Here is a 21,595-nt window from a genome sequence, read left to right as displayed (position 1 = left end):
ATCAGATCTGTGACTCAGTTTTGTGTTGCAAAGAGCCTTATAGCTATATCACAAAATGTTTTAGGAAGTGCAAATACAAAATAAAGTAACATTCTTAATTTGTTGAAAACTTCCAAAAGTATCTCAGTTGCAATAAAGTAGGTTTTAGAAAAAACTTAATTTAAAAGGAGTGATCATTAAAGTTTTTGATATGTAGCAAAATGGTATGTGTATTGTCAGTATATCAGTATGTCAGCATTTATACAGCAGTATAAATCAGATATAAAAGAAAAATGAAGAATTATCATGTGATTTAATATTTACTTTTTCCATATATAAACTCTCAATACTATAACTTTCAATGGGCATAATGCAATTGAGTATTTTTTTCTTTCATTGTCATTCCAATTCTTTCGGTACTTTTTTCATGATTTATTGTTGTACAATGATAACGCTTCAAGAACACCTAGTATTTACTCTTTCACCACTATTTTGGTCTAATTTTCCACCCTTTCATGGAAACCATTGTTTCTATGAAGAAAAATAAATATGCCTAGTCAAATTAGATTGTTCATATTTGAAATTTGTAACTTGGCTACTTATCAATTTAGTTTAACTAAAGGAAGTTTTATAAGAGAAAGGATTACTGAATGTCAATTTTTTTTAGTAAAAATTCTGAAAGGGCAAACTTGTAAGTTCCCTTAGACTAGAACCTTTAGATTTTAATCATTTACAGGTGTTGATTTTTTGAAAAATAATTTTCATAATTATTTAATGTTTTATAACTCATTAGGACATACGAATACCTTAATGCTTTTTCCCCTTTTTTGGATGAGGGCAGTTACTCTGCACCGTGTTCATGTCACTTACAAAAATCATTAAGAATATATTGCTTCTCAGGATTAGAAAACAGTCACACTTGAGAGATGACATTTAGACATGGTAATGCAAAAATGTATGTAACATATAGCAAATCTCCACTTACAATTTTTTTTGGGGGGGGTTAGGTCTCCTTATCAAATAAGTGATTCACTTAAAAGGAATCCATGCAATAGTGCTGCCCTGAAAGATATTAATAAGGCAATTTGGTGGCCTGAGAAAGTTTTCTACTCGTACTTACCAGTAAAGAAAAATGTACTTTTAAAAACATTATTGGGCATAACTGACAGCAAACACAATGCAACCTAAAAAACAGTGTTTTGTGTGCATTGCTAAGAGTTTCCAAATTCAACCTTCAGATTTGCATTTTGGTTGTTTAAAATAAATGTTGAAATTTTGAGATTTATTACACGATAGATGATGTTTATGGTCAAATACTGCAACTCAAACATATTATTGATGTCTTTATAAGAAAATGAAATGTCACTGAACATAGTACTTAAGGACATAGTACTTAAGTGGCACCGAATTGCTTAATATCTGTTAAGAAAATATTACATTTTAAGAAGCATGGCAAGGGTAAAATGAGTGAAACAAAGCTCCCCCATGCACTCTTTGCATTCCCAAATGTTTAGTTTATGAGTGCATATATGCATGTTTTTTAGTCATATCAATAAATCATAGTAAAAGTCAGATCATAGGAAGTGAGTTCCAAAGCACATTTAAGTTCATATTTCCTTGAGCAGGCTTTCCTTTTGCATATATTTTGAAGGCGGATAAACAAAGTTTTTGTAGTTACAGTGAAAGCTAAAAGCATGGCATCAGAAAGTGTATGAAGATAGGGAGGTCTTATCATGGACTGTGGTTGCTGTGAGCAGGGCTGCCTTCCCACACAAAGAACAGATTGTGGTTTAACTCTTTCCATGGCCTAGTTTAATGTGCTCACATAGTAACCGAATTGTTCAAATCTCCGCTGGAAACTGCTGATCGGTTTAATGATTTCCTCTGTGGCATTGGGTTATGCCTCATGCTGTGATGTGATCATCTGCATTCTGTATTGTTATAAAATTTTGGTTCATACTTATTCTGCCGTAGGAACATTGTACGGCAATATGTTGGAACACTTGATAACTACATTATTGATTGAATGGGACATACACCTCTTCTTTTGAAGTGCAAGCAACTAACACGTTGCAGTCTTCAGCATTAAAGCTCTGAATTTTGGCTTAAAATCCATTTGTAGCTATGTGGAATTTAGGGGTACATCTTTGTTGGAGTGTCATTAGTTCACTTTTATCATCTTACTTAGTGGAATTAGCCATTCCGCTGCTTAAATAGAATTCATTCCATATACTTCAGGGTGACTAACATGAGTATGTAAATTTTAACTTGGGATACAATCAATCAGAGAAAGTTGTTCTGTGGTTGGGATGGCAGTGTTGTCAGTGTGATCAGAAAAATGGTCACAGTGAAAGTTCTCCTTTGGTTCAGATCTTGGCTTATTGCATACATACAGTGTGCACGCACAGGACGCTATGTTCTTTCTCTGAACAGTAAGAGACCTAAGCTTATAAGATGGGTTCTACCTAGGTCAGGAAGTAATGAAACACTGACTGCATTTGAAACTTGAAATAACTGTAGGTAGAGACAATTTGCCAAACCTCACTGATCCCTCCCTTAAAAAAAGCTTGGAGGAAACAGGCAGGAATTTACTTAAAGGTAAATCACTGAAATCAAAAGATGGGTACATTTGAGGATTCACAAGCAACACATATGTGCACCCGAGTCCTGTCCGATAATTCATCTTCATGGCAAATGAATTGTATGGATTCCACAAAAGGAGTAACTGACCAGCCGTGCGCTCCTGGTGTCCCCTGCCACAGCATGCAGAGACACAAAGAATGTAAAGTTGGTGCCAAGTTGCCATTTTTCATTGTTCACCTCAGATTGATTTTTAAGGGGTTTAGAATAATTGCCATACTCATGTGATCAGTTAACAAATTAACTGACTCTGTGGGACTTTATGTTCTATAGGAAAGCTACCGAAAGAACACTAGTGTAATTTTTGTTTTTAACTTTAAAAACTTCTGTTTAAAAAATGCAGGAGTGTGTGTCTGTGAGAGAGCATGAGAGAGTGAGAGAATGTGTGTTGTGTGTTGGGAGCTGGTGTTGGTGTTGCGGGGAGATAATGCACTGCTCAAAGTATGGAAACCTTCTGTTCAGGACACTGATACGGCAGGCTGTGTCCTTTGCCCACTTTCCCTCACTGTATACCGGTTTCTCTAGTTACCACTCTTGGAATGGTGCTGTTTCAGTGTTGGAATGTTGGACGTTTGATAAGAAAATGGATCAAGTTTAATGGCGCATGCTCTTTGTGCCACCAGCAGCCTCTTGCTGAGAGCATGCTCCAAAAGCGGGAACTGTGTGGCATTACACTGAGCATCTATATGCTTTGTGTTTCTGTGCCACAGAGAAGAGAAATGAACTGTGGCATCGCTCCTGCCTTCTGAACAGCTCTGCTCCGATTAAAAAAAAATTTCACTGTGTTCTTTGTAAAATGGTACTGCATAGTGTTAGTTGGTCAATCAAATATTTAAATATTAAATTAGGTGCCAAGCACCTTGGTTGCATATGTTTTAAAGAATGTAGAATGCATGGCATTGGGGTGGGAATGAGGGGGATGGGGCCAGAGTGGAAATACAAAATAAAAGCTTATTTTCTTTGTAGGAGGTAGAATCAACTTGTGAATTTTGGTGGAGAGGGGGTAGCTTGGCATTCTTTATTCTTTTCTTGTCCTGCTATTTTGATCATTTTAAATAAGAAAAGAATGCTATTTTCATGCATAACTTTTTGTACTGAATTGGGAATGCATTGTGGTCTTATTTTTTGAGCATTTAAAATTAAACTGACTACGCACCTCTTCTTTCTTCCCTGTCTTCTACAGGATGAATTTCACCCATTCATCGAGGCACTTCTTCCACATGTCCGTGCAATCGCCTATACTTGGTTCAACCTGCAGGCTCGAAAACGCAAGTACTTTAAAAAGCATGAGAAGCGAATGTCAAAGGATGAAGAAAGAGCAGTCAAAGATGAGCTTCTCAGTGAAAAGCCTGAAATCAAACAGAAGTGGGCATCCAGGCTCCTGGCCAAACTACGCAAAGATATCCGCCAGGAGTACCGAGAGGACTTTGTGCTCACCGTGACTGGCAAGAAGCACCCGTGCTGTGTCTTATCCAATCCCGACCAGAAGGGTAAGATTAGGAGAATCGACTGCCTGCGACAGGCAGACAAAGTCTGGCGTCTGGATCTAGTCATGGTGATCCTGTTCAAAGGCATCCCTTTGGAAAGTACCGATGGAGAGCGGCTCATGAAATCCCCACATTGCACAAACCCAGCACTTTGTGTCCAGCCACATCATATCACAGTATCAGTTAAGGAGCTTGATTTGTTTTTGGCATACTACGTGCAGGAGCAAGGTAGGAGCAGATCGTTCTTTCTTCTAGCATGGCAAACACTGTCCACAAACCTCGCTTACGGAATATCTGGCTCGGGTTAGATGGTCCTCAAGGCCCTAGATCTCCTCTGCCCCCTCTGGGTACAGTGGTGTGCTCTCTTCCACTCACACGTCCACTGCCATGTGCAAGTCATGTAAATAGACACGGAACTTTCATACCTGCATAGGCTTGGGTATTTAAAGAAACACCACAAACACATGCGTTTTTTACACATGAGCACACACAGAGTAGTCTACCACATATAGTTTGTTACACTTCACTCTCTGTGCTAGGCTGTATTCCTTGTATCTAGTCATCTTTTCTTAATTTGAAAATGTAACTTTATTTATGAAGAGTGAAACCATTCTTTAGCAATCTTTGTATTAGCCTCATAACTAACGAGGTTAGTGAACTTTGTTCAGGAATCTAGTGTTATTGGAACCAAAAATAGAATTAACACTTACTGTTATAAAATGCTCAAGATAGCCACTATCAAAGCGTAATCTTACGTAGACCTAGATTTATTTGATTTTAATACTTCTATCAACACCTACTTTTGAGTTGTGCAATATTCGCTATAGATGTAATGGAAAAATAGTTTTTGTTTGAAAGTTTTATAATATTTTCCCAGAGTGACTTGGGAACACTTTATATTGTTAGTTTACTTGAATGTAAATTCATAAAACTTTGCCAGGAGAAAAGTTGCAGCTATCCTTAAGGAACATTATAGGACAAAAACAGAAAGTGGACTGGTTACACTGGTTTAAAGTAAATCTCCAAAAAGAATGCAGAAACCGCATACCATACCTGTGTTTTTAGAAACTTGATAAAGAGAGTTATAAATGTTGCCTGAACAATTCCAAATAGGTGATATTGTTTCTGAGTATTTTTGGGGTTAATGAAATATGTTTCTTTTTTATTTTTACTTTTTAAAAGACATTTTCCTTAAGTAGGTGAGAATTTCTTTTATTCAAATCAGTGTCAAAATATAGATGTCTTTGCGTTAACAACAGTCCGTCCGTAGTAAAATGTCATTTAAAAAAGCAGCATACCAAAAGTGGCCTGAAGTTTGAGCTGCCACAGATGGTGGGTCATTTCCGAACTTGGCCTGGTGGGAGGGAAAATGGCCTGTAGATAGCCAGGTGGCAGACAGTTATATGATGGTGTTATTTAAATGTGGGATTTAATAAATTGCTGTGTCTTTTATTATCATCCTAAAGAGTAAAATATAAAATTACTCTTTTGACTCAGAAATCTAGGTATTTACTAAGTGCTTTTTGTCTTGGTATTTCCTTGATATAGTTTTCAAAATATGTTTAGATGTCATTTAAAAATTTTTAGTCTGACTTTAAATAATGGCATTGGAATCACTCATTTGGAAATATTATGTTTACTTTAAAAATAAAGTATTGCATTTACTCTTTCCATGCATTTAAGAACTAAAGTCTGAATAATGATCCTTTGAGGAAAATATATTTTCATCCTGTGTGTCCTAAAATAAAAGCTCATTAACACATGACACTTAATTTGATTGACAGATGTCTAGGAGGTGACATTTTAAGGTGGGCTGTATATATGTGTTGAATTGACTATAAATGTGTTGTAACTATGTTGTGAAAATTAAGGCTGGAAGTAAAGTTTTAAAAAGTGGGTCATGTAACTTTTTAATATATAGAGAGAAGATTTGCAAACACCTCACTGCTGCTCACATTTTAACTTGCTTGAAGGCTAGTCCTTGAGGTGTGCATGCATGCATATTTACTCCTGAGGCAAGCAGCCAACTCTCTTAGTTTTGATGAACTGATAATAAAGAACGTATCCTTTGGATTTGTGAAGATAGATTGAAAAAAATATGCATAAATGCCTTCTGCATTGTACCATTGGTCATGATATTTATAAAGTTTTAAACAACTCTTGGAGACCATATTTTCAGATAAAATGTTGATTTTGTTGTTGTTCCAGCATCCTCTCTTATAAGAACCTTTTATCATCTTACCCTGTGTATCTAATAATGTGTATCCTCTGCTACCTGCCCCTGCATGATTTCCTCTTAACATCTGGTGGATCTTTCTTTGAAAAAGTCACATCAGGGTGCTTTTGTGTTTTCTTTTTTTTCAAAATTTATATCTTTTTCTTTATCAAGTGTAGGTTAATTAATGTCATTTTACAGTGCAGTTGATTAAAGAAGGCAGGTTTTAAAAGTAAGTCTGTAGTCAATCAGAGAACTACATATATCATGACTTTTTACTTCTCCACTAAGTATATGAAAACCTAAGTCTGTTTTATAAATAGGTGACAAAGTATAAGAAGAAAAACATGAAAGAAAAATCAGAGAGGAAAAATGCAATGTTTGCAACAGAATGAACAGCAAAATTACCTTACTCCCCTTTTCTCTCTCTCCACTACTAAACGACTAGGAGAAAAACATGAGAAAGAACAGAGAGAATGCCAAAGATGGTTGCCACTGCCACCAGGATTGGCATCAGACCCTCTTTGTTTAGCTCAGGATGCCTGTGATTTGTTAGTTGGCATCCGCATTGCAGTGTGGAGTGATGTTACAATATATTGACAATTTCCAGATCTAGAAATGTCAATAGTCCTCTTGGTTATTTATACAAGATCACATTCTGCATCTCTTCTGGAAGATGAAATAAAGACCAATGCATAATAAAGTTCCATTGTTGACCAATTTCCCATGCTTTTCTTTCTTCCTCTTTCTCTTTTGGTTCAACCCACACTTTTTTTGTCCTTCTTCATGCCCAGTAGCCTCATCTTTTCTGAAATGTGGAGTTACTAGAGCTTTGACACAAGCTATAATCTACATCTGCATCTGATATGGTTTTGGGGAAAATTTATAAATTTCAAAACCATTTCTGATGTATAGTTTAATAGGCTTTTGCATCACTGGGCAGTATTTTCTTTAAAGCTCAATGTCTTTGTTATTCAGCTTCTTCTATGCATATAGTCCGGTTGACCCGCAATTCTCAGTCCATTTTACTTTTTCTTTACATTAGTAAAGGGTCATGTTTAATATAGCTGTTTATAAAATTACATGCCCCCCACTTTACCTAAAATGTACACATCACCTGGGAATAACTGCGTTTAAATCCATAAAATCATTTGATGTTATTGATTCAGAGGGCTGCGCTTCGGCTGTTTCGTTGCTACAAGAACCGCCATTTTGTTTGTGAAGTGCCAGGCGAGGGGGAAAAAAAAGGCAGACACTGTGTTTGATGCCAATAATGGTTGCCAGTGGCACCGAGGTTGGCATCAGACCCTCTTTGTCTAGTTGCTGAATGCCTTTGATTCGTTGGTTGGCATCCGCATTGCAGTGGGCACACTGGAAAGTTTTTGACAATCCCTGAATGAAAGCTGCTTGCTTGTTTGCTGCAGCAAACCTTAGCTAATATAAAACCCTTCCTTTTTTCTTTAGGTTTTTTTTAAAAAAGATTGTGACAGATTAAAGGAAAAATAGCTAGAGTATTCTCCATTTTCTTCAAGATATTAGAGATGTCCAATGATTCCTGGACAGGTGGTACCTATTTCCCCATATTGTCTTTGTTATTGCATTCATGAAAGCAAAGCAAAACAAAACAAAACAAAAACCAGGCAATCCTTGCACAACATAAGTGTCCTGTAAGATGCAGGGTACACTATGGCAAGTATATGGATGATATGCTGAACTTGGTGGAGTATGATGCATCCATTAGGACTGACTGTTGCTTTTCAGTCATATCACTGCTTATTTCTTATGCAATTTCTAATTTCCTCAATTTCCACACTTTCAAATTTTACAGAAACATGTTGAGAGGACCTTACCTTTCTCTCTGTTTGATAATGTATAACAGTGTGAATGTGGAAAAAAAAAAAAGAAAAAGAAAAACTTAACGAGGTAACCTACACGTTAAGGTCTGGTATAAATCAATCATTCCTATATTTCTCAATGAGGAATCAAAATGTGACCAAATTCTCAGTGTACAATTCTGCATACCTGGACAAACAACCAAAAGGCTAAAATAATTTTGGTTGAAGTTTCCTAGATAGTTAACATTAATATTGCTTTCCAGTTAACCACCATTATCTCGTTAATTAATAAGAAGGATTAGCAGTTCTACCCAAAGGGCTGCACAGAAGGAAGTCTGGCCTATGGGAGGCCTTGAGTCGCCAGACTGTGTCCTGTCTGAAGAGAGGAGAGGCGGGGTGGTGGTGGGGGCGACTGGGCTTTCTCTGAGGCAGGGGAGGGTTTTGAAGACAGAGGTCACAACACACCAAGAGGTTTAAAGATCTCAAGAGATAGTAACTGTTGTCATGAATTTAACAGATTAGAGTTTAAACCAAGTCAGCTAAGTGATTTTTGGACTGTACTTTGCACTCTTATTAAACATGTTTTGGAGAGCTACACAGAGTTCTGCAACCTCATTGCTATCATGAACAAGTAGTTTCCTTTAGCCTCGTTGAACCCTTAAAATTGCTATCCATCATTGGCAACTTTTGTTTTATTGTTAAATGTTATAATAATTGAGGTATATATCGAAGTTGTGAAAAATGTGGCTTGTTTACAGGGGAAATTGTAATTATTGTTTTTGAAATAGAACCCTTCCTGGTTGTCACATGTCATTAGTGAGGAAGCAAATGCTAAGAATTATTTTCCTCCTTCAGTTACTGGGTTTCAGAATTCCTTTTTTTTTTTGGTAGCAATTATTTCTCTATGAAAAGCTTAAGTAGATAATTGTTTGCAAGTTGACAGCACATTTTAACATTTTAATAAATTTCACTTCATTTGCAGGTATTTCCCATTAAGGGGAAAAATAAGCTTTCATAACTTGTTAAAAGGAGGCTGCTCTGCAGGATGATTTGGTGTGCTTGCACTGTGAAATGCTCAGAGAGCATGAAGTTTGTGTGTAGGAGAAATACTTGGTATGCATGTATGATTTAGGGGAACCCTATTAAGTTCTCCCATCTAGTACCCTGTCCTTGAGTGAACTCATGAACTGTAGTGCACATTTGTTTGCATTCTTGCTTATACACAATTCACAAGATAAAGAAGGGCTCTTATTGGCACGTCTTGCTCCTTGGCTTAATGAGGCCTTTGTAGGAACATATATTGTGAGATAAGATACTTAGCAATTTTCTCACTGATAAGAAGAAAAGAGAATGTAAGGGGCCAGAAGTTCACTGTCTCTGCCACGATGACCCTGCCACAAGATAGCTTTGCCAGTCAACTCAAGAGTTAAACTCTGAGGCCCTGGTTGCCAGCTGGGAAAGCTTGGCATCTGTGTTCTGATATGGCAAACTAAGCTCTTGCATTGCTGCTAATATGATCTCACTTTTCAAAGGGAAGTGGAGGGGTTGGGGAGGGAAAGAGAGCACAAGTGAGTTCATTTGTTACAATAACTATGATTTTTAAATATTTAAAACAATAGTGTACTACTTTGTGGAGGTATTGAAGGTTGATAAGGTATCCTACCGATAGTATTGGGCATCTTTCTTCATCTTATGCCCTCCCCTCATATACATAACACTGCACATTTTGAAATAAAAATATTTATCTAGATTTTGTGTGTTTAGATTTGCAAATGTAGTATGCTTTGTCTCTTGTGTGGTAAAATAACTCTGAATAGCTCCATATGTGTGAGAACCAAAATCATGTTCTTTGTTCAGGAATAATGGTAATCTTGGGAAACTGAGCATTGTAATGACTGAGGTGATGGTTGGGTCTCCCAAGGGGTGACTCTCTGTTAGACACAGTCAGAGTGTGTGTGTCTGGAGTTGGGCAGGAGCTCTTTACAGAGGCCAACTATTGCCACTGATTTAGTTCTTAAGTTTCTGTTTTCTAGACTGGTATATAACAAACACATCCAAACAGAAGTAATATAGATTTGTAAAAGATTTACTAGGATTTTAAAAATTATTTAGTTGTTTTTCCCTAAATTTGGAGTTTAGGAGGAAGCTGCCAAAAGGAAATTAAAGTTCTAATCCTCCATTAACTTTTTCCTTTTGAACTTGGCTCTCTAATATGAAACGACAACCCAAGATATTCAATTTAGTGAGGTCTTTCTCTTCATAAGCATTTATCCTGTTAAGGTAAACTGAAAAGTCTGCCAGTGGGCTTGAAAAAAAAAAAAAAATCCCTGTTTGTTTTATGACACTTCTGTTGCCATCTCTGCTGACCTGTTAGAATTTCATCACCTGAACAGGGAGATACCCAAGGGAAGGCTGAGTCAGAATTCTCTGGAATTCTTAAAAATTGAGATAAATTGGTGTTCATTTTTGTCATCACAGTGGTTTACATGATAACTTATAATTAAAGGAATGATTCTTGTTTTGCTTGTAGCTGAAGGTTTATGGAGAGTGGAAATAGCATATGAAATATTCATTAAAATAGTTCATTATTGAGCATCTGAAAATTATGGGCCAAAGCAAGAGGGACCCTTTCCTCTGAAACTAGGTTTTGGGTAAATAGTTTATGAAAGAGTAGTATTTCTAGTGTGAAACTGATGAGAGTAGAACTTGCAGCACTTGAGTTTTTCAGTGTATAAAGTAGGGTGGAGCAAATGATTAGCCAGCATAGTGTTCAAAGCAACTTTTCCACCCCCCTCCATCCTTGTGGAGGAGGAATAATTTTAGAAATCTCAAGGACCAGTGGTTATGTGATCGGAAACTTGAGTCATTACAGCAGCATGCCTCAGCGCCAAGCATAGCAAGAGGGGACGCTTCCTCTTGATCATGCTCACTATTCTGTGGCAACCAAGTTCGTTGTCTCAGATGAAAGTACATTCTTAGGTCCCTGAACTCTGATTATGAGATGTGGTTAATCTAACTGAGTTCGGTTATTGGAATTTGGCATACAGAATAAATTATCGGATTGCAGAGAACTTCCGAAAACTAAAGAGTGTGTACTGAGGAGTGAGTCTGTGGGATTAGTGTGTATTAGACTGAACAGTGCAGGATGTGAGGCTGATGGAACTTGCACGGTTGTACTTTTTGGTTGCTCCATTATTCAGAAAATTGGAAGAACTGGCTACCAATGAGGTGGGAAGACCTTGAGGCTGAATTGAAGGCTATGCATATTTAAAAAAAAAATCCTCAAAATTTAAATGAAGCAATATTTTAAGAAGAGAAAGCAAACAATTCATGTGCATAAATATACTGTTTATAATAAAACACATAGACATACACATTCTGTTTATGATGATAGTTTAAACAGGAATGCATTGATGAATCACAGTCAAATTAAAGAATTCTGAATAAAGACTATATAATTGAAAATACGGGGTGATGGATGAAGTAATTTTACTAGCTGAAAGTTGCCTGGAGGTTGTATATTTTCAGAATGCCATTGTAGGGCAGTTCAGAGCCTGTAGTAAGTTATTGATGAAGCACAAATCAGTTGAAATAGAATTTGTTTAAACAAGTACAAAATAAAGTAAGAATCACCTTTGAGAAAAAAAGTCTTTAGTGCTAAATAGTTGTTTTAAAATTCTAGTTAGCTCTAACTATTTCTCAAGATGGGAAATGGAATAAATATTACTCATTGACTTTAAAAGTACATATATCTCCCATAAAACTACATAAAAGCATTTACCAAATATCAGTTAATATTCAGTGACAGTAATATATATGCTGATAGTGAATAAAGGAACAGGTTTTTTTTTTAAACCTAATTTTCTGTACATATTGAAAATATGCATGCAGAAATGTATTAGTGTTAACAATGAATGTAAGTACATAGGGCATAATCTAATAAGTACAGATGTTAAAAAACATTATTTGAAATAGTATGTATTCTGTAATTCATGTAAGTAGGGGATTATATTTATGCCTATGTTAATAACACGAGTATGTCAATATGAAGTCTATACCCCTCTATTAGCCAATTCTAAAGTGTGAAAAATGTTCTTGCTTAGGACAACTTGTATTTTATTATTCTGACATCTGCAGTTTCTGGATGGATTACCTTAAATTTGCTATGCTATGTTAAAAGCCTTGTTTTATGAGGTCGGTCTCAGCTTCTGGCCTTGGTGTCAGGAACCCTGCTACGTGATGCAACTTGCCTTGTTAGGTTTAATTGACCAAAGCTGATGTGTTAAAACAATTCATTTGTGCTGTAACTTATGCCCTGGCTAAGTTGCTACCTGAATCCCTTGACCTTGACTTGTCTGGGTCATGAAATGGCTGCAAGCTGTTTGACCTTTCTATTGTGTAGTAATGTCACTGTTTCCTCTTATTCTTTTATGGTAATAGCTAACAAAAAGGCCCCAGCCCATACTTTACACACCATTGGATTCAAGGCGTCCCTCTCAGCAGCTACGTCTTCTGTTTGACATGGTCTGGCTGTAGAAGTGAATTTCTTTTGTTTGCTGACAGTGATGGGGACAAATTTGAAGCACTCCTTGCTACAGGAGGAGGGGGATAGGATTCTGGAATTTGGAGGGATTTGGATTTATTCTGCTTAGATTTTCCATGTCTGTGTTTTATGATGCTACATATCACAATTTCCTTTTCCCCACTCCTCTGAGGTTGACTTTTCAGGCTTTTATATGTGTAGTTTCCCTAAACAATCACTTTTCAGCATTTTCAGTTGTTATAATAAAAATATTTTACTATAGTAGGGCCACTTTAGGTAAATGTAGTTGTACATTTGGTTGCTAATGTCTAAGTCCTAAAACAACTGATTTTGAAACTTCATACTATAAATCTTTGCCCAGCATTGGAAAAAAATGTATGTACTAAATATGCAGGATAAAAACAAGACTATTTATACATGATGGTAATCTGGTAACTCATATATATTATCTTATAATTTACATTATAGTTTTAAGGGAAACCTTTAAATATCTAAATTTCATGACATAGTAGCAAACCATTAGTAAATATGTAGATTTTATTTCAGTGGGGCCCTTTGCCAGTATGTAAGATTAACTCTTTTAATGAACATAAAATTGTTTTTCTACTTTTCATGAAAACCTCATGTGCAGAAATAGAGAATTTTACCTCCGTTCTCTTCTGAAGCAGTGAAATAATTTTATTTTTAAAATATTGGAAATGTCTTCTAAAATGTTAAAACACAGATATTTTTATCCTACCAAACTTTTCTTTGCCAAATATGACATTATAGTTCATGATTTTTCCTATATTTGCCAGATTAAATATTTAAAATCCAAGCTGTTACATTTTATTTTTAAATTATTAGAGGAAAAAAGGAAGTTTAAGTTAGAATGTGCATTTCCTTCCTTGTATGTTGCATACTGTTTATACATGTGTGTGAATACACTGACAGATGAGGGACAATGTGGTACAGGCACTAGAACCTTGGGGGAATAGCTCTAGATTTCTGTATTCCCATTTAAAAAATATCTGCAAAGAGCAGGTGAGAGGTTTTCTTTCTTTTTTCTTTTCTGTGCTCTCTTTTTCTTTTGGTTGTTGTTGTTTTAAACTGTTTTTCCAGGGCTGGTGTTGTAGCTCAGTGGTAGATTGCTTGCCTAGCATGCAGAGGCACTGGGTTCTAGACTCAGCACCACATAAAAATAAATAAAGTACTGTGTCCGTCTATAACTAAAAAAATGTTAAAAAAAAAATAAATAAACTGTTTTTCCTCTCCAGGAATATTTGCAGGACCAAGGAATTTAAACACTTTGAGGATTTATCACGTTGATAATGCGACATCCTATGGGGCAGAGGAGGAAAGGCAAATGAAATACACTTTGAATCCGATTTTAGTCAGCAGCCCAATTTTCCTCTCCTTTCCTATAAAAACCATTTGAGAGTAGCAAATATCCCTCTTGCTTTTCTGCTCGTTCAGCCCAGTGGTAAGGCCAACCTGGAGCTGCGTTTGGATGTGGTTAGTGGGCTAATGGGTCACATGGCAGTGGGACTGTGGTATGAGAGCAACAACCAGCCCCAAGGGACTTAAAAATGTCTATGATTTTCTCCAGACGTCTGCCTCAGTTCTTCCCTTGAAAGACTTTTAAAGTGATCTCAGCTGTGGAGTTAAAGAGGTTAAGTTCCTGGACCATGGATAATTGGTGGGTGCTGTTTGTGTGTGAGTCTATGTGTGCAGGCGAGCACGCAGTGTGAGCATGTCGTAGGGAGTAGAAGAGGAGTACTGAAGTTACAAGAAAAGAGAAGTGGGCTCACACTTGGCAGGAAATAAGGTAGAGGCTTATTCATGGACTGAAGAGTAAATAATATGCAATTTAAAATATTCTGTTACCCTTTGAGTTTGGATTTTTCTTGGAGTTGAGTAAATCTCTCTTTTTCATGCCTTCTTGGGGTTTGCAGAGCACAGAAAGGACCTTAGGCTGGGTTCAGTGGTGCATACCTGTAATCTCAGCGACTCAGGAGGCTGAGGCAGGAGTGAGATGCTAGGCAACTCAGTGAGACCCTGTCTCTAAATTAAGTACAAAACAGGGCTGGGGATGTGGCTCAGTGGTCCAGTGCCCCTGAGTTTAATACCTGGCATCACAAATAAGTTAAAAAAAAAAAAAAAGGAAAGTGCCTTAGTCCTTAGTGCGGGCTGTCATGACAAAATAACAGACTGGGTGTCTTATAAACAACAAATTTACTTCCCACAGTTCTGGCAGTCCAAGACTAGGTAGGTGCCTGCCTAGTTGAATTCTGGTGAGGACCTTTTCTGGGTTGCAGACTGCCTTCTCCTCATATCCTTTAATGGCAGAAAAGAATGAGAGAGTTCCATGGTTTCTCTTTGAAGGGCACTAATCCTGTTTATGAGGACTCCACCGCCCTCCTAACTTCTTTATGTCCCAAAGACCCACCTCCAAATATCATCAGTTTGGGAGGTATGGTTTCAATTTATGAATTTTGGTAATATGCATTCAGTCTATAATAAAGGATGTTTCTAGTATTTAACGTTTTTGATTCTGGTCTTGCCCTTTATCAGCTATATGATCTTGGTCAAGTCACTTATGCTCCATATGCTTTGATTTTCTGTCCTATAAAATAAGGATTAAAATACCTACTTCACAGGGCTATTTTAGGATTAATTGAAATAATTCATGTAAGTAAAAGCAGTAATGTTAATAATAGCCATTATTACTCTAGATGATGGAATAGGGTATAAGGGAGACTTCTAGAGTGAAGAGAAGGAATGATTGAATGTTGGGATTGAATGTTGGAATGTCATCAGTTTATATGACTCTCACATAATAAGACATTCCAAAGGGAAAAAAAAGTCCTAATCACAGTGGCATGTATTGATTGGTGAAAATTCAGAATGTCAGCACATGAAGTTAGCTAGTTGTTAAAACCCATTTAAATAAAAAAATTTACCTGTATAATTTTAGAAATACTTCTCAGATTTACTAGAGAAAAAAGTTCTCGATCACTTTAGAAGTATTTGGAAGGAAGGAATAAAATAATTTTATTCATGACTCTCTGAATAAATAACTTTAGTGTTGACTAAAGGGTGTCCTAGTGAGTACTTGTAATTCATTGCACTCCAGTAAAGCATAAAACTTTCATGTACAAAAAATTAAGTTGCCACCATTTGGGAGAAGTATACTTATGTTTTAGATTTGGTTGGATGGAAGTGATGATGATGTGGCTAGGCTGGATCATTCTTTCGAAGGAGCAAGCTACTGGTTTTTGTACTCTTTAAAGTCTGAATGTGTCATTTAAAAATGACCCTTCGTTGGATCAAAACCTCAAATTAATTGGTTTTATGAATTGTTTTGATTTTATTGCCATTTAACTTTCTCCTCTCAGTCTTTTCTATTTCTCTTTTTTATGACTTCAAGAAAATTAAATAATTAAACAAGCTCCAGAGAAAAGAAGTTAATATTTATTATGTAGAGTGATTTCACTTTTACTAAGAACAACTGGATGCCAAATGGAAATGGTTAAAACATTTACTTCTTCTTACCACAAACCGTGATTGGGGGTCGCAGTGTTTGACTTCATTGGCTCTGGTTGATTGGGTCCCTGTGCTCATGGAGCTACCTTTGTGCTCCAGATCCTTGGGAACTGAGCTGGCTGAGACTTGGCCAGTGAATTGCACCTCTCATTCACTTCACACAGCAGGTTTGGCAAGTGGACAGATTAACCCATATCCACAGTCTCTTTAAGGGAGATACCTTAAATCACAGACTGATGCACTGTAAAAAACATCATATTTCTACATGAAGTACTTTATAATAATGTTGATCGTGTACCTAGGGGTTCTAGCCAGGAGTTAATAGGAAAAGTTGTTTCACTGTTTGTCCATTAGTTAAAGGGTAACTAGGGTGTACAAAGAGCAGAATCAGAACATTGATTAGCTTGTTTAGATTCTGGCCCATAATTTTTAATAATTCATGGCATACCTTTTCTTTTTGAGAGCATTCTGGTGTTTAGTTGCCATTCAGTTCATGGGATACACAAAAATAAAAATGCATATACATCATGGCAAAAGGATTTGGTTTTAGGTCTTTCTGATGTGTTTGAAAGCTTTGTTTACACTTAGGATATAAATTATTGGAACCCTAAAATGAAGCATACGTGTGGATCTTAAATACTGGTTGCCTTTCACATAGTCTCTCAGAGATGCTGTTTCTTTGCTCCTGATGGTGAAGCATCAGTGTTCCAGGATGTGACTTGTAGTTATCACGTAACAATTTCTGTTCTATTTGCAGTCTCCAAATAAGGGGAAAGCAGCTTATAGTAATATGAGGATCACTGGTCTTACAATAATTAAATAGACTTGTTATACTACATTAATCCCTTTTGGAACATTTGGAATGACTTCTTAGTACCAACAAACACAGCATTAGGGCCTACAATTAATCTGCTTTTTGTATCCATCATTTGTATAATATAAAACATGTGTATGGAGTAACATATTTCAGGTTTAAGATGAGTTCATGGGAAGACAAAATGAAATTATATTGGACTCTTGTGCAATATGAATATAGCTCCAAGTACTGATGAAATATGGAATTCGTTTAGAATCAGTATAGGTGAACAAATTATTTTTTGTAAGTTTTTATTTTTTGGTGAATACCGTGTTTTGACTCAGAATTACTTTCCCCTGAGACTCATGTTTTGTACATGATTCACAAGATATATGCAATTAAATAAATAGAACATTTATTTAATCAAGTATCTAGAAGGTTGTGTTAATACCTTGTGAGCTTGAGATTCTGGGTCTTTGTCACTGATACAGCTATTTATTAATCCTAGTGAAGATGAAGTAGACTCTATTTTGAAGTCTGGGCCAGTCTAGTTTTGTAGTTCATAGAAATGGTTTAAGCAATGAAAGGTTCTGCATTCATTGTTCAAAAAGCATCATTATGGATTTGCTGAAGGGACTCCTAAGTTAGGATTATGTTTGTGTCTCCTGTGGTAGAAGCCCCATGAGGCATAATTTCCTACTCAGTGTGGGCTTCTTTATTGTTGTTGAGTTTTTCACACTCGGGATGTGAATTCAACCTTGGTATTCCAGTAACAGAAAAAATATTTCGTGAAGGATGAACTATTAGTCCAATCCTAGGACAGATTGCATGTGTATGTACAGAATAGTGTAGAGATGCCGAGATTAGTGAATGGTTTGCAGCCATTTTAGCCTGGGACCAGCTAACACATTGTCAGGGAAAAACATGATGTAGCAACAATATTAGATCATGCAAATGAGACTACTGAATAGTAATAGTTATGGGCAATATTTTGGAAAACACTGATTAGTGACAGTTTTATTACAGCAAATGTATGTATCGAGTCCCCAGATTTCATTGTAATGCACTGAAAACAGATGTCAAAGTGTCCCAAACAGAATTTCATGGTTAATCTACATATTGCATGGAAAGTACAAACAAACCATTTAGAATTCTGTTATTTAATCCTTTTAGAAGGAATGAAAATATACAATTTAGATTTACTCCATTCTTTCTTTTAATTTCAGTTTTTGTTTTCTAGGGGCTGACGATAAATTATTTTTTTTGTTTGTTATTTTCTTAAGATGCATATGGGAGAAGACATATCTGCATATGGACATGATTTTGCTTAATGTACTTTAAACTGTAAGTTTCTGAACATAAGGTCTTTGCATTAAAAAAGTAAAAGAAGAAGAAGAAAAATTAGGCTCTAAATTATTTAGTGACCTGGCAATGGAATTATTTTCTTCTCTTTCTTTGTTTACTGACATAGAGTTTCACTCTGGGCCACATAGTGATTGAAGCAGCTTGATGAAGTAGAAGAGATAAAATTAGTGGTCCTGTTGCTTGAAAGTATCTTGGAGACTTTGGGCCCGTCAGTGACTCAGTTTCTTTACCTGTCAGGTGAGAAAACTAGTGTGAAGGACGTCACTGTCCTTCTTTATCCTGGCATCTTAGGAATTTGGCTTCTGATGATCTTGGCAGAGGGACAGTCTCCCTCATACTAAGCAAATTTAATAAGGTTTAGTATACTCTTGCTAAGGGGCTTTAATACATTTTATTTATTAAAGAGAAATAGAAAATGTGTAATGGACTATTGAGTAATGTTTTCACGTTGCTTAGTTCAAAGTCCAGTAATCAAATCATTTTGTTCAATCTAGATAAAAAGCTTACTTTTAAAGAATGCAGCCTTTAATTCCTAGAATTTTAGAGTCTAGAGAATCCCTACAATTCCTCTCACCTTACAATTTGGAATACTGAATGTAAGAGAAGCCACTTTGGTTGTTTGGGTTTCTTGTACTGCTACAGGGGCAAAAATAAGAATAAGTAGTGAAAGTGTTACTCTGTGAAAGCAGCAGTTTTTTTTTTTTTTTTTTTTAAGGAACAGAAAAAACTTGTGATTAAACATATGGTAATTTATAATTTATTGAACTATATTGATTCTAGAGTCCAGTTTCTTCTTTTATTCCTTTTCACAGGAAGTATTTTTATACTGTCAGTCTGCAGCCATGGTCTTCATAAGGATGACTGCCTTACTGTTTTTTCAGTGGATGGAAAACATACTTTTAAAGTTACAGTCAACTAATATCATGAATTTGATAGTGGTTGGAAACCACAAAGGACCCATTAAAAATACACTACCAGTTTTTTGGTAACATAGAAGATCTCTCATGTTTGAAACTGGTTGTAAGAAAAACTTGCTTTTGTTTTTTTGTTTTTAACTGAAAGTCTTTTTTTTTTTTTTTAAAGTGGGAGCTAGTTAGGAGAACTGGTTTACACTCTGCCTGTGGATGTCTATAGTTTTTAGGTTACTTGATAATTACTACATCTCCATTTTCCTTTGTGTAGTATAACTCTCATCCTGGTTAAATAAAAAAAAAAAAAAATTAATGTTTGAAGCAACCCTAAAACTTTTATTTAAGAAATGTTTCTAAGAATCTTTTTCTCAGTTTAGTTTTTAGAAAAACAAAACATTAAATTCACAAGGGGCATTCAGTTTCAAAAAGAACCCTTCAGTGAATATTCTGTTAAGGTAAGAATTCTTTTATAACATGTAAGATTTATCTGTAATATCTGTTTTGTATATGTCTTGTAATGTGCTTAGCGGTATCACATCACCTCAGAATACTGTAAAGGCTAATAAATTTTAGGCTAGATATTAGTAATATTAGTAAAAGTTTAATAACAGCTACTTCTAATAGCTAATTTCTAGTGTTATGGTTCAGGGGAAAGTTTGGAGGTGTGTTTCCAAGACAGTTTTAGATGGAAAAATAGATGAATAATAGATGAATACTGTGTGAATATATGAAACTAAAATCAATGTAAAAGTTTGGGGAGCATACTATAAGGTAGTTGATAGATATTTGTTGAATAGATGAATGAGCAAATTATTTATGCTGAATATAGAATATTAGGGGAAATCAGTATTTTTATTGAGGTAGTACAAGGGAAGTTCCTCATATTGAGAAAAATCTGATTTTTACTGGGATTTGTTTTCTTTCTTTTGTATTTGCACTAGTGTTTGGTCAGTGTGTAAAATGTCATGCTCACTTTATGTATTCTTTAAATTTTAAGAATGAATAGAATAAAACTACCTTATGATAGTGTTCATATTAGCAATAAAATATATTCTAGATTGTGAAGAGGGTTTAAATGTTGATTTTATACTGTTCACTACATGGTTGGGTAAATTAGTTTAAAGTTTTAAGATTCAGTTTCCTGAGCTCTGGAGTGGACCTGCTCTTTATTTGGCAGTTCTGAGGGTAAAATGGGAAAATGCTCGTGAAGTTCTTAGCACCATAACTATCATCTTATAGATTACACTAAAATGTTTGCAGTTATTATTATCTTAATCAGCAGCCAGCATAGTGCCTGTATATAGTAGGTACTCAGTATTTTACCCAGTAATGTTTACCACCTTTCTCAGAGCATTCTGGAAGACTTGATCTCCCTTTTGTGGGGCAGAGCATTAAGTTAAGGTTGGTGCTCTGCCTGAAGTGGGAGAAAAAGCTATTAAATTTGATGACTTTTCAAATATTATGGTTCTATGGCAGGAATTCAGATATTGTAGGTGTATGTAACGTCTCAAAATCCATCCCTTAAATGGGCAGTACAAAACCATAGCAAATCACAATGCCCATTTTAGTATTTCTGGGTAACCTAAAGAAGTAGCTTTTCCTAAGAGCATAAAGACAAGTTGGATTCCTGTAACATTTCTTGTTAGAGTTCAATGTTCTTTACTATTATCCATTCTTCATAAGATCTTTAATTTGAGTTGTAAAAAATCCTAGACATAAACACAATTGGAAACAAAACCGAACATACCCATAACTGTTGGTTAGCAGGGAGTTCTTGAAGCATTGGTGCTTATTTATGTAGGAAACCAAGACATTAAAATCCCAAATATTTTGGGGTTGAATGGTCATTTGTATGTATATGTGTGTATGTGTTTGTGAATATATATATATATATATATTCTGTCTTGTTAGCACTAAATTATAGTTTCACAAATAAGGTGGGAAGAAATATTTCAGTAGTATGTGTAATTCTCTGAAGAATAATTTCAGCTGTTTTGTCATATGCAGACTATTACAGCATTAACAATCTCTTTACCGATAATACATTTTAAGTGCTTAAAACATTTTGGTATTGAGAACTTTTCTTCACTAGTCAGTAAATAATAATCCTTATCTTGTTATTTATTTTATGAGTCATCAGATTTTAGAAAATGTGTTTTTTTGTGTGTATATTTATATATAAAATACATATATAACTATAAATATATATATATATATAATTTTTATTCTGGCATCTGCTTAATACGATTTTGTGTACATCACATAGGCAAGAAAGTAGGCATTTTAAAATTTATTAGAA

General features: G+C 35.5%; 1 protein-coding gene and 1 long non-coding RNA gene across 8 annotated transcripts in view; both read left to right on the top strand.

Moving 5' to 3' along the window:
- Window positions 1-21,595, top strand: part of NFIB (nuclear factor I B) — a 222,365-nt gene that overhangs the window by 3,325 nt on the left and 197,445 nt on the right. For 6 of the 7 annotated variants that reach the window (XM_079113136.1, XM_079113135.1, XM_079113138.1 and 3 more), the window contains exon 2: window positions 3,803-4,334. In XM_079113136.1, the coding sequence (XP_078969262.1) occupies window positions 3,803-4,334 (532 nt within the window). Of the gene's footprint in view, window positions 1-3,393; window positions 3,419-3,802; window positions 4,335-21,595 lie in introns of those variants that run through there. The other variant, XM_079113141.1, reaches the window with a different exon arrangement.
- On the top strand, window positions 13,028-20,195 carry LOC306645394. The gene is made up of 2 exons (XR_013759635.1): window positions 13,028-13,805; window positions 13,956-20,195. It is a non-coding gene; the product is annotated as an uncharacterized lncRNA (long non-coding RNA).

Source organism: Sciurus vulgaris, assembly GCF_902686455.1.
Source record: "Sciurus vulgaris genome assembly, chromosome: 15".
Taxonomy (NCBI): domain Eukaryota; kingdom Metazoa; phylum Chordata; class Mammalia; order Rodentia; family Sciuridae; genus Sciurus; species Sciurus vulgaris.
This window is presented reverse-complemented; position numbering and strand designations above follow the sequence as displayed.